This window comes from Jaculus jaculus, chromosome 8, assembly GCF_020740685.1.
Source record: "Jaculus jaculus isolate mJacJac1 chromosome 8, mJacJac1.mat.Y.cur, whole genome shotgun sequence".
Taxonomy (NCBI): Eukaryota; Metazoa; Chordata; class Mammalia; order Rodentia; family Dipodidae; genus Jaculus; species Jaculus jaculus.
The window spans coordinates 141,394,083-141,407,974 of NC_059109.1; the positions used below are offsets into that span (position 1 = coordinate 141,394,083).

General features: G+C 45.2%; 1 protein-coding gene across 2 annotated transcripts in view; it reads right to left on the reverse strand.

Moving 5' to 3' along the window:
- Positions 1 to 13,892, reverse strand: part of Zbtb46 (zinc finger and BTB domain containing 46) — a 100,222-nt gene that overhangs the window by 35,727 nt on the left and 50,603 nt on the right. For both annotated transcript variants that reach the window (XM_004669518.2, XM_045156351.1), the window contains one exon: positions 9,828 to 10,112. In XM_004669518.2, coding sequence (XP_004669575.1) covers positions 9,828 to 10,112 — 285 coding nt within the window. The remainder of the gene's footprint in view (positions 1 to 9,827; positions 10,113 to 13,892) is intronic.

Genomic DNA, 13,892 nt, shown 5'->3' on the forward strand with positions numbered 1-13,892 from the left:
GCACAGCGGTCAGCAACCTAGTGGATTTCCTGGGAATGACACCAGCCTTTAAAAACTGAGGCAAGTGGCAGATTACGTGTGGGTACGGGAAGAAACTTGAGGACTAGTCATTCCTTCTGGAAGGGGTTTGCACTGAGCGGTTTATCTCACACCAGAGGAGCCTTTCTTTCCAAGGTGGGGATGGCAGCAGAGTTGGAAGAAAATCCCAAGGATTCCACTAGTTGGAGTCAGTATAGTGAGCACAGAAAGCAATGGGAAGACTGTTCTGTGTCTTCCTAAGTGCTAGGAAGAGAAGTAAAGGCTGTATTTCAAAGCCACTGCTCTGACCCAGTTTTAAGATCTGATAAAGGGCATGCTGTTATGATACATGAGTCTATGAATTAAGGAAACGGTGTTGAAGGAGTTATTTTATTAAAAATGGGAGAGAAAGCTCCATCCCCACCCTCCCAGGGTTCTTAGAAAGCAGCAAGAGCACATTTCTTTTGGCATGACTGTAGGCAAACCCCTCTTCCCCCCTTGTGAGACCGACTGGGAAGTAAGTTCCTATGAGCAGTGAGTACCTGAGGTGCAGAGCAGAAGCGTTTAGCACTAGTCTCTGATTCCTGTCCTTTCTTCCTCTTTCCATTATTGTGGTAAAAGTGATTTGAGGGACTGGAGAGATGGCTCATCAGTTAAAGATTCTTGCTTGCAAAGTCTGCTGGCCTGGGCTCAATTCCCTAGCCACCTAAGTAAAGCCAAATTGGCATTTGTTTGCAAGCAGCAACAACAGAACCTGGTGTGTATGCATATATGTGAAAATATATATATTTGGTTTTTCAAGGTAGGGTCTCACTCTAGCCCAGGCTAACCTGGAATTCACTATGTAGTCTTGGGGTGGCCTTGAACTCACAGCAATCCTTCTACCTCTGTCTACCCACCCCACCCCCGGTGTTGGGATTAAAGGCCTGTGCCACCACACCCAGCTAATTTCTTTAAAAAAGAAAGAAAGAAAGAAAGAAAGAAAGAAAGAAAGAAAGAAAGATAAGAATCAAGTCAGAGGTACACACCTTTGATCCCAGCACTCAAGAGGCTGAAGTAGGAGGATCTCCATGAGTCCAAGACCAGCCTGGGACTACGGAGTGAGTTCAAGGTCATCCCAGGCTAGAGACCCTACCTTGAAAAACCAAAACAAAATAGAATCAAGGGCTGGAGAGATGGCTTAGCAGTTAAGGCACTTGCCTGAAAAGCCTAAGGATCCAGGTTTGATTCCCAGTACACACATAAGCCAGATGCACAAGGTGGCGCATGCATCTGGAGTTAATTTGCAGTAGGTTGGAGGCCCTAGTATGCCCATTCTCTCTCCTCCCCCTTTTCCTCTCTCTCTCTCTCTCAAATAAATAAATAAAATAAATAAAACAGAATCAATTCAAACTGAGTGAAAACAGGGAGTGCAAAATCCTTTTCTGGGGAGATCAGTTATAAAACTGGTGATGAAACATCAATCTTATATTTATTAGTCCTATGAAAACAAGGGAATCAAGCTAGCTTCTTTATAATATTCCAGAACCAGGCTAGAGAGATGGTTTAGTGGTTAAGCTGCTAGCCTGCAAAGCTAAACGACCCAGTTTCCATTCCCCAGGACCCACATAAGCCAGATGCACAAGGTAGTACATGTGTTTGGAATTCATTTGCAATAGCTACAGGCCCTAATGTGCCCTTCTCTCTCTCCCTCTCAAATAAATAAATAAAATATTTTTTTAAAAAGGGTTATGGAGGGACTGGAGAGATGGCTTGGGAGTTAAGGTGCTTGCCTGCAAAGACAAAGGACCCAGGTTCAATTCTCCAGGACCCACGTTAGCCAGATGCACAAGGGGGTGCATGCATCTGGAGTTTGTTTGCAGTGGCTGGATGCCCTGGCATGCCCATTCTCGGTCTCTCTCTCCCTCCTTCCCTTCTTCCCTTACTTTCTCTCTCTCATAAACAAATAAAAAAAAATTTAAAAAGGATTAGTCACACACCTTTAATCCCAAAACTTGGGAGGCAGAGGTAGGAGGATCACTATGAGTTCAAGGCCAGCCTGTAACTACAGAGTGAGTTCCAGGTCAGCCTGGGCTAGACTGAGACCCTACCTCAAAAAAATAAAGGGTTAGGGTATAACTTAGTGGAAGAGTGTTTGCTTAACATTATGAAGCACCAATACTGCATGTCCTGCATCACAACGCAGTTAGCAAGCATGGCATGGAGGGTCTACGTTGTCTCTTTTTTCCAAGCACACTCCATGTCCATTGGAATGTGTGTCCTTCAGTTGCACTAATGGAAATCTCAGCCCTGCCTGGACAAGCAGTGCATTTGGTAGTCATGAGTCACAGTACAGATCCAAACCCAAACACAACAACATAGGTCCAAACACCCCCCAGCACAGGAGTGACCTCCTTTCTCAGGTGTTACTCTAGAGCTCACCTGAGCTAATGCTTGTACCCTCAGCTCGTCCTTGAAGGAGGGTAAAAGCTACCCACTTGGGTGCCAGGCATTTCTTTCTCTAAACACATTCGAATTCTTAGGTGGCCAGCTCTAAGGAAGGACAAGAGTCTCCACAACAGACTATCTGGGGCACCCATGGCTCAAGAAGTATGTATGCAAAACCAAGTAGTGAACTGGGGGCTGAGCTGATGGTAAGGCACACAGGAGGGTCTGTAGAATGGAGCTGTTCCTCCTGCCTGGGTTGGCCACTGCCTCTCTCCACACTCATAGCCTAGGCCTAGCCTGTGGGCAGTAAGGTGACAACCATACTTCTCAAAGGGAGCCATAGAGAAGTGGAGAGGCAAAGCTCTGGTGAGCCTAATGCTTCTTTCCTGTGTGCCCAGAATGAGAATGTCTGTACACAGAGACAGACCTCACTGACAAGTCCTCATGATCCACACCAGTGCACCACTAACAAGACACACTTTGCAGGTGTGCCACTACAGAACCAGCCACCGAAAGAATGGCATAATACTGTACTTGACTCCATGACAGTCCCCTCGGCCAGTTGCCCTGGGGCGTAGGCACTGATGTCCACCAGTGACATCTATATGGATCCTGTTAGGGGAATGCTTGACACAGTGAGACAGACCCACAACCCTGTACTTTATCCCATGACAGTCCCCACAGCCAATTGTCCTGGGGTACAGGCCAGCTCTGCTATACACCAGGGACATCTGTAGGGATCCTGTCAGATGAATGCCTGACACACTGAGAAAGTTCATACATTTTAGAAAATATGGGTTTATTTCTAGATGTTTCCATTCTTCATTCTAGTGCAGCATAGTATTAGATAGACATCACTTAGTATGTTAGAAAATAATGTTTCAAAACAACCTGCCAGCCAAGCATAGTGGTGCACAAATTTAATCCCAGCATTTGGGGAACAGAGGTAAGAGGATCACCGCAAATCAGAGGTGAATTCCAGGTCAGCCAGGGCTAGAGTGAGACCCTACCTCGAAAAACCAAAAAAAGAAAGAACCTACCCATTCCACAGCTCTGGCCCACCAGGTCTTCCAGTTCACACCCAGAACCCTAAAGATTCTGCCTACTTTTTAATTAATTAATTAATTTATTTATTTATTTATTTATTTTTGGTTTTGGAGGTAGAGTCTCCTCTAGCTCATGCTGACCTGGAATTCACTATGTATTCTCAGGGTGGCCTCAAACTCATAGCAATCTTACCTCTGCCTCCCAAGTGCTGGGATCAAAGGCATGTTGCCACCATGCCAGGCATACTTTCTTTTTTTTTTTTTAAAGACAGGCTCACTTTGTAGTCCAGGCTGACCCCAAACTCATGATTCTCCTGCCTCAGCCTCCTCAGAGTACAGGCAAGTTCCACCATGCCAGCATGATTTTGTCAACTCCTAACCCTATTTATGGAAAACAAGAGAGCAAATTCAAATGAAAATAGTGGAAATTTTAGGCTAATAAAAACATGAAGGCTCGGGCTGGAGAGATGGCTTAGTGGTTAAGCGCTTGCCTGTGAAGCCTAAGGACCCCGGTTCGAGGCTCGGTTCCCCAGGTCCCACGTTAGCCAGATGCACAAGGGGGCGCACGCATCTGGAGTTTGTTTGCAGAGGCTGGAAGCCCTGGCATGCCCATTCTCTCTCTCTTCCTCTATCTGTCTTTCTCTCTGTGTCTGTCGCTCTCAAATAAATAAATAAATAAATAAATAAAAATTAAAAAAAAAAACAAACATGAAGGCTGAGTGTGGTAGTGGTAGTACACGTCTTTAATCCCAGCACTTGGGAGCCAGAGGAAGGGGAATCACTGAATTCAAGGCTAGCCTAAGACTACATAATGAATATCAGGCTAGCCTGGACTACAGCGAGACCATACCTCAAAAAAAAAAAAAAAAAAAAAGTGGAGAGGATTGCAGAAATGGCTGAGTAGTTAAGGCGCTTCCTTACAAGGCCTAACGATCTGAGTTAAATGCCCCAGTACTGAAATAAAACCAGATGGACGAGGTGGCACATGCACCTGGAGTTTGACTGCAGCAACTAGAAGTCCTGGTGCACCCATTATCTGTCTCTGCTGGGTGTGGTGGTGTGGTGGTACATACCTTTAATCTCAGCAGTCGGGAGGCAGAGGTAGGAGGATTACTATGAGTTTGAGGCCAGCTAGAGACTACATAGTGAATTCCAGGTCACCCTGGGGTGGAGTGAGACTCTACCTCAAAAAAAGGAGGGGGGAGGAGCCAGGCGTGGTGGCATACACCTTTAATCCCAGCACCTGGGAGGCAGGGGTAGGAGGATTGCTGGGAGTTGAGGCTAGTCTGGGACTAACATAGTGAGTTCCAAGTCAGCCAGGGCTAGAGTGAGACCCTATCTCGAAAACAAACAAACAAACAACAACAACAAAAGGAGGTTAAAACATCATAGAAACAGGCCGGGCATGGTGGCACATGCCTTTAATCCCAGCACTTGGGAGGCAGAGGTAGGAGGATCACTGTGAGTTCGAGGCCACCCTGAGACTATATAGTGAATTCCAGGTCAGCCTGGACCACAATGAAACCTTACATTGGAAAACTTAAAAAACAAACAAAAACCTCATAGAAATAGTAAAATGCCAAAACTTACCAAGTGACCCTATCAGTCTTAGACACAGACACCTTAAGACAAAACACAATGAGATCTAACTTCCCAGAAGCAGAGGTGAAGACATTGAGCCTTAGAGGAGGAGGTCACAAGGAGACCTAGTTGCCCTAACCACCTTAAAACCTCATGAAATACTGGATATATAGTAACTCACACTGGCAGAGAGGTCTAAGGGGAAAAGAGCATGTGCAAGGTCCCATCCGGGGAGGCCACTGCCCTGGCATGGCCATAGCACCTTCTATAGCAAGGAATGGCAGTGGAACTCTGGTATGTGGGGCCTGAGCCAGAGATGCTTAAGACAGTAGGACACAAGGAGGGCCTTCTCTCTCTTTGTCTCTCTCTGGCCCCTGAGGTAACCCCTCAAGGTCCTCTGCAGGAAATGAAGTCAGCTTTTGAGGCTGGCTGTGCCCTCTCGCCTCATTTACTACACCCTCCTGACACAAGCTCCTTTTGAATTATTTATTTATTTATTTATTTATTTATTTATTTATTTATTTATTTATTTGAGAGAGAGAGAAAATGGGCACACCAGCCCTCAAGTTCCTCTTGGACACAGCTCAAACCAAGCTGAGGCTGCCAGACACAGAAATAATGGGAAAAGCACATTAAAAACCATCTCCCTCATTACAAAATCGTTCTTTTTTAAAATATTTTATTTTTATTTATTTATTGACGAGACAGAGAAAGATGAGGAGAGAATGGGTGAGTCAGGGCCTCCAGCCACTACACACTCCAGACACAGGAGCCACCTTGAGTATCTGGCTTACAGGGGTCCTGGGGAATCAAACCTGGGTACTTTGGCTTTGCAGACAAGCACCTATGCCACTAAGCCATCCCCTCCAGCTCAAAATCATTCTTTTAAAAAGTATTTTATTTTTATTTATTTAACAGAGAAAGAGGGAGGGAGAGAGTGAGAGAATGGGCATGCTAGGCCTTCCAGCCAAGGCAAACAAAAACACAGATGCAGGCACCCCTTGTGCATCTGGCTAAAGCGGGTCCTGGAGAATCAAACCTGTGTCCTTTGGCTTGGTAGCAAATGCCTTAACCACTAAGCCATTCCTCCAGCCCCCAAATCACTCTTTTAAAAAAATATATTTTGGGCTGGAGAGATGGCTTAGTGGTTAAGCGCTTGCCTGTGGAGCCTAAGGACCCTGGTTCGAGGCTCAGTTCCCCAGGTCCCACATTAGCCAGATGCACAAGGGGGTGCACACGTCTGGAGTTCGTTTGCAGAGGCTGGAAACCCTGGCATGCCCATTCTCTCTGTGTCTGTCGCTCTCAAATAAATAAACAAAAAAAATTAAAAAAAAATATATATTTTATTTGTGGGGCTAGAAACATGGTTTAGTGGTTAAGGCACTTGCCTGTGAAGCCTAAGGACCCAGGTGCAATTCCCCAGGACCCACATAAACCAGATGCACATGAGGGCACATGCTTCTGAAGTTCATTTGCTCTAGATTGCCCATTCTCTCTCCCTCTCTGTAATAAATAAATAAATAAATGTGAAATATTAAAAATATTAATTATTTTATTTATTTATTTGAGAGAGATATAATGGGTATGTCAGGACCTCTAGTTATTGCAAATGAATTCCAGATGCATGCCCACTTTGTGCATCTGGTTTTTCATGGGTACTGGGGAATCAAACCTGGGTCCTCTGGCTTTGCCGTCAAGCACCTTAACCACTAAGCCATCTCTCCAGCCTGCAAAGCTATTCTTTTTTTTTTTTTTACTTTAAATTGTTTTTATTTTATTTATTTATTTGATAGAAAAAGACAGAGAGAAAGAGTGAGGGAAAGAATGAGCATGCCAGGGCCTCCAGCCACTGCAAATGAACTCCAGATGCATGCACCCCCTTGTGCATCTGGCTTTCATGGTTCCTGGAGAATCAAACTGGGATCCTTTGGCTTTGCAAGCAAATGCCTTAACCACTAAGCCATCTCTCCAGCCCACATATATGATTTCCACTTACTGTCTATAGCCCCAGCCGACATGCAAGCTCCCTGAGTATAGAGGCTTCTGCTTTGCTCACTGCTCCAAGAGCCTGGCACATAGTAGGGGCTCCGTAAGCATTTGGATTCACTTTTCATCTCACAGTGTTTTCAGGTTGAAAATTGAAAATTGTATTACTTTTGCTAATTCAGCTGGCTTTCCACATCACACAATTCACACCTCATTTTTCCCATTATCCAATGATGAATGTGTCTAGTCTTTCACTGCTACAAAAATTGCCACAAGGGACCCTCCTTGTTGGGGATGCAAGTCATTCCAATGGGGATTGTGGGTCATGCACTGTGGGGACAGCAGTCAGGGAGGGAAAGAATGGTACCAACATGTGTTGTTTACATACTAAGTATGTCCATAACTAATAAAAATAAATAACATATCTTACAAATAAAAAAATTGACATAAGGCTTTTAAGTGTTAGGGCCAGGAATGTAATTCAGCATGGAGTGTGTGCCTAGCACCTTTGAGACCCTGGGTTCAGTTTCCAGCCCCCCACCCCAATTATGTGCTGGGGACATAGTTTACTGGTGGAGCATTTACTTAAAATACATGAGGCACTGGATTTAATTCCAAGTTCTGCATAATTTTTTTTGCATGGACCTGTGAACTTCTCTAGGGCTGGAATCAGATGCAACTGCACACTCCCACACGTCCTGTTTCACCACATTCTTGCCAGCACGGTGCTCTCAGATTTGACATTCTCTGCTCAGCTAGTGATTGGATACAGATGATAATGTCAAGCTATAAGGTGATGGCCTTAATTTGGCCAGAACCCATGTAAAGCCCTTTATGTGCATCATTTCACATAGTCTTTATGACAATGGCAAAGCCATTCTTAATGGCAGACAACATGTGAGGTAGTAGGAAATGAGGGGTTGGTACCACAGCCTGTCTGGAAGGGGAATTTACATTGTTTGGACACATATTACCCATGATATGCAGAAAGGGTGAGAATGATCTATATCTTGCAGTATCATTAGGTTTCTTGCTTAGTCCCACTCAACTTCCATCACTACCTCATATTACCTACAGAACCTGTTGAATCCCAGGACTCCTCTCTTCTCACGAATTGAGTGCCCCAAATTTCCTATAAACACCTCCACAAACTGTCCCAACACCCCAAGATCTTGGCAAACCGAACAACTCTGCCCACATGCACATTCTGCACTTGAAAGACTGGGGAATGACAACCATACTACTGTTTCCTGTAATGTGGTCAATATCACAGATGCCACTTTGCCCATGATATCACAATCACAACTGTTATGGCACTGTTCCCATTTCTCAGATGTGGAAATCAAGTCCTAAAATGTTTTTGTTTCTGTTTTAAATTTCATTTATTTGCAAGCAGACAGAGAGAAGAGAGACAGAGAGAATGAGCATACCAGGGCCTCCAGCCACCAAAAACAAACTCAAGATATATATACCATCTTGTACATCTGGCTTTAGGGGCATTAGGGAATCAAATTCAGGTTGTTAGGCTTTGCAGGCAAGCACCTTAACTGCTAAGCCATTTCTCCAGCCCATAAAAAATGTTTTTTTAAAGCATGTTAACACCACTGCACACTGCCTATGACATAGTCCATGTTTGTCTCCATAGCTGTGCCTAATCAGCCGGCAAGAGCACTTGAGAATTTGGAGGTAAAAGAGCAGAAATGGTTTTCCACCTTTGGTCTTTATTTGCCATAAGCAATATGTATAACTCCTCAAACCAATACAAAATCCCAACAAAATATTTTAGTGCTCATGGAAACAACATTTTTTAGAGTAAAAATTCAAACAAAGACTTGCATCCTGAATTCCCAGCATCAAAGGCTCCTGGAAACTTTGCTGCACTTCAGTGTCAGGCAAACTGATGAGTCACCAACATGTATGCACTTGGACCCACTGGAAAATGGCATTTCCTAATGTCCCCAACTATGTCTTCAGGGTGGACCAGTGTGGAGTATTTCCCTCTCTGACAGACAACACACCAAGGGCTTGCTCTTTATTTCTCTCTTTCTCTCCCACTCTGAGCACCAGCTAAACAGGAAGTATCAGAATCTGCTGCCACCCAGGGAAGTGGCTTTTTCCCTAGCATCATGGTCAGACTGTTATCCAGATTTCAATTAGAGATACTGAGGGCTTACACACAGCATCCAAATCCTTTCTGAGAATACACACATAACCAGCACTATCTAGCAAGAACAAAGCAAGCTAAGGCATCTCTGGGTCAATGTGCAGGCACATGGCTTTCCTCTACACGTCTCCCACTCAAAAAGGTGGAGAGTCCAGCACAGGAAGGCTCCATGCTTGTCCTCTGGACACAGACTGTCTTCTGCACCAAGTCTGCACTGGCTCAAATATGGCCTGTGGTTTTATGTTTATTACTTGTGTGTACTTTTAAGCTCCATGGGTTTTAGGTTTAGATGCTTTGAGTCCAAGCACAAAACATTCCAACAAGCACTTGCTGTTTCCTCCTGCTGCCCAACAACACACATCAACTCCCTTCTTGCTCTGTAAAGCAAGTATACCGGTCACATAGAACCACAGGCCAGTCAGGCTATATGCAGCCTTACCACATCTCTTAAGTCTTGAGGTGATTGGAAGGTGGTTACAACCCACAGCCAGTCTGCCTGACAGGCAGGCTATAGCCTTATCCTTGGTGGTATCTGGATCTAACACTCGAAAAACAGTGTTTAAAATCAAAGCAGGACAGAGTATCACACCAGGGTCTGCACTTACGAGACAGTGAGTGGGCACCTTTGGGCAGGTACTCAAACAGCAGTGAGCCGTCGTCCCCGAGCACGTCAGCCTTGAGTGACAGCAGGCTGTTCTTACTCATGAGTGCCGCTCGCAGGTTGGCCACTGCAGTGGCCTGGTGTAGAGAGTCATCCTTCTCTGGGGTGAGGGACGGACCCAGGTAGCTGGCTTCTCCTCCCAGGAGACTCTCATCGACGTGTGCGTAGAGTTCAGCCCTCTCCCCTCTACTGTCGGAGATGCTGGCCTCAGTGACAGTTAGGTCCACATCTGAGTGGGGAGAGACACACATTAAAGGACATACAGTTATTTTTAGACTCTCCAAATGGGAAATGAAGGCAATTAGGAGAAACTCTTTCCTGGACTAGGACCCTGCCCATATCAACAGCCTTAGCATCCTGTGTTGCCTATCCTGCTAGCCCAGACCTGTGACACATCACACAGCACAGCAAAGTCATAGCCCAGCTTTACTTGAGGCAGGGTCTCATTTTAGACCAAGTTGACCTGGAACTTATGCTGAGACCCCAAGCTACCACAAGCCAGGTGTGGAGGCTCTCACTTATCTATGACCCAAGCTCTTGGGAGGCTAAAGCAGGTGGATCATGGCTAGCCTGGGTTACATACAGAGTGAGACATGATCCCAACAAAACAAGAAACATCACCACAGATGAGAGCTATTCAGCATGTGGCGATTATTCTACCCCTTGATGCCCCCCCCAATCCACCTTCTTTGTGACATTGGGAAAATCCTTGCAGAACATGGGGTATAGGCATTCTGATCATGGTCATCCAGATATGTGACCGGCCGAACTCTCAGAAACACATTCCTTCACTAAGCTACTGGGTCATTCCTCAGCCCAGGCCATACATTCTTCTAGGAGGCACTACCTAGGTTTTTCTGGTGGAAGATAGTATACCACCAGTTCTGCCAGGTAACCCTGGCTAAATGGACAAGCCTCTGGCTTACCTGCCTCCTCACCTCAAAGACACTTAGGGTGGATCTATGTCCACAAGACCCCTTCAGGGCTTACCATCCATGATTAAAATTTCCAGAAAAATTCTGTGACAAAATGAGGCAATTCTCTTTAAAGGCAGTGTGGTATATACCTTTAATTCAAGCTCTTGGAAGGCCAAGGTAGGAGGACCACTATGAGTTCAAAGCCAGCATGACACTACATAATGAGTTCCAGGTCAGCCTGGGCTAGAGCAAGATACTACCTCAAAAAAAAAAAAAAAGATTAAAATAAAATAAAAAATGAACAAAGGGGGAAATTCCATTTGAGAACGAGGAGTAGTAGGGTCCCTGCAGTCCCACAAGAGTCTGAAGTGCCAACAGGTAGGGTCTAGGGACTGAGTCCACCATTCCCAATGTGTTCACTAGGGATAGCAGTCTGACTAGACCCTTGGGCTCAGCCTACCACAAACCCCACTGGCTACTAGGTTAACGGATGCCCCTTCCCATGGCATCCCATGACTCTCTGACCCATTCAAGCCTTTGACTCCTGCTTTTGCCCTCCTTTCCCAACACTATGGGGTTGGCACTAGCACTGTCCTTTCCTGGATTGGCAGAAAGGTGTGCTTAACTCTCCCTCCTCAGTAGCAGGTCCTCATGTCAACCACAATATTCTCAGAACAGATGCTGCCCCTGCAGGTCGCCAGCTTCCACCCCTGACACACTGTAACCTAGTCCAATCAGCAGGGTGCCACTAAACAGTAGGTCACAAGAGGTTGAGTCCCAGAAGTGGTGATGTAGGATGTAGGTGTACAGACAGACTGAAGCATATGGTGTTACCTTTTCACATAAATTCATCTTGGCACCTCCACTCAAAGCCATGCTAAAGGAACACAGATGATTTTATGATCCAATTTTGCTATTCTGGAGCTGAAGAGATGGCTCAGCAGTTAAAGGTGTTTGCCTGCAGAAACTAACAACCCAGGTTCAATTCCTCAGTACCCATGTAAAGACAGTTACACAAAGTGGTGCATGCATCTGGAGTTTGTTTGCAATGGAGGCTAGAACCCTTGGATTGCCTATTCTCTCCTTCTCTCTCTCTCTCTCTCTCTCTCTCTCTCTCTCTCTCTCTCTCTCTCTTTCTCTGCTTGCAAATAAATAAATAAATAAATATATATTTTTTTTTATTTTGCTATTCTGGGCTGGAGAGATGGCTTAGTGGTTAAGGCACATGCCTGTGAAGCCTAAGGACCCAGGTTTGATTCTCCAGGTCCCATGTAAGTCAGATGCACATGGTGGTGCATGCATCTAGAATTTGTTTACAGTGGCTAGAGGATCTGGCATGCCCATTCTCACTTTCTCTCTCTCCCCCTCTGTTTATCTCTAGTAAATAAAAATAAAAGTTTTAAAAAGAAAACTTTTTTGCTATTCTGTTTAAATGATACCATAAAAAGGTGACTTTGTCAAAAGTGCAAAAGAGGGACTGAAGAGATGGCTGGCTCAGTGGTCAAGGTGTTTGCCTGCAGAGCCTAACCCAGGATCTATTCCCCAGTACCCACAAAAAACCAGATGCACGCTGGGCGTGGTGGTGCATGCCTTTAATCCTAGCACTCGGGAGGCAAAGGTAGGAGGATTGCCATGAGTTCAAGGCCACCCTGAGACTACATAGCGAATTCCAGGTCAGCCTGGACCAGAGTGAGACCCTACCTCAAACGCCCACTCCAAAGAAAAAAGCCAGATGTAAAAAGTGGTGCAAGTATGCGTCTGGAGCTTGTTTGCAGCAGCTAGAGGCCTTGGTGTCCTAGTGTGCCCATTCTCACTCTCTCTTCTTTGCTTTTTTTTTTCTTTTTACTATTTTCTTTTTATTTATTTATTTGAGAGAGAAAGGGGCGGGAGGGGGGGGGAGAGGGAGAATGGGTGTGCCAGGACCTCCAGCCACTGAAAACAAACTCCAGATGTGTGCACCACCCTGTGAGTCTGGCTTATATGGGTCCTGGGGAAATCAAACCTGGGTTCTTTGGCTTTTTCAGGCAAGCACTTTAACTGCTAAGGCTTCTCTTTAGTCACCCACTCTCTCCTTTCTGTCTCTCTGCTTATAAATATATATGTTTTTTAAGTGCAAATGGAGTCAGGTGTGATGGCACACATCTTTAATTCCAGCACTTGGGAGGCAAAGGTAGGAGAATTTCCATGAGACTGAGGCCACTCTGAAGCTAAACAGTGAATTCCAGGTCAGCCTGAGCTAGAGTGAGACCCTGCCTCAAAACAAAACAAAAAAGTGGCAAAGGGAGCTGGAGAGATGGCTTAGTGGTTAAGGCACTTGTCTGTAAAGCCCAAGGACACAAGTTTAATTCTTCAGTATCCACATAGGCCAGATGCACAAGGTGGTATATGCTTCTGGAGTCTATTTGCCACTTTCTCTCATATAAATAAATAAGTAAATATTTTTTTAATTGCTAAGGAGCCAGGCATGGTGGCGCATGCCTTTAATCCCAGCACTTGGGAGGCAGAGGTAGGAATACTGCCATGAGTTCAAGACCAGCCTGAGACTACATAGTGAATTCCAGGTCAGCCTGAGCTAGAGTGAGAAACTGCCTTGAAAAACCAAAATAATAAGAATAATAATAATAAATTTTTAAAAAGTGTAAAGAATATGAAGTCCAGGAGGACCAGTGTGTTTAGGACACTGTTCATACCCATGAGCAGCTCATGAAATCTTCACATGGACCACTCAGATACAAGCTTACATCATAGTCCATGGTTTCTATAGCAAGTCCTCCATGTCTCCATGAAGACCAGGATGGCTGCAAGGCATTAGGATGCCTTGGACCCCACCCTTTGAGCTCCTTCCTATTCACTTCTAAGGTGGGCTGAGAAGAGGAATGTGTACTATATCTAGTCCATGGAGCAGCCAGAAGATCTCTATTCTTTTTTTTTTTTTTTTTTTTTTTTTTGGTTTTTCAAGGTTAGGTCTCACGGTAGCCCAGGCTGACCTGATTCACTATGGAGTCTCAGGGTGGCCTCGAACTCACAGCAATTCTCCTACCTCTGCCTCCCCGTGCTGGGATTAAAGGCGTGTGCTACCATGCCTGGCAGAA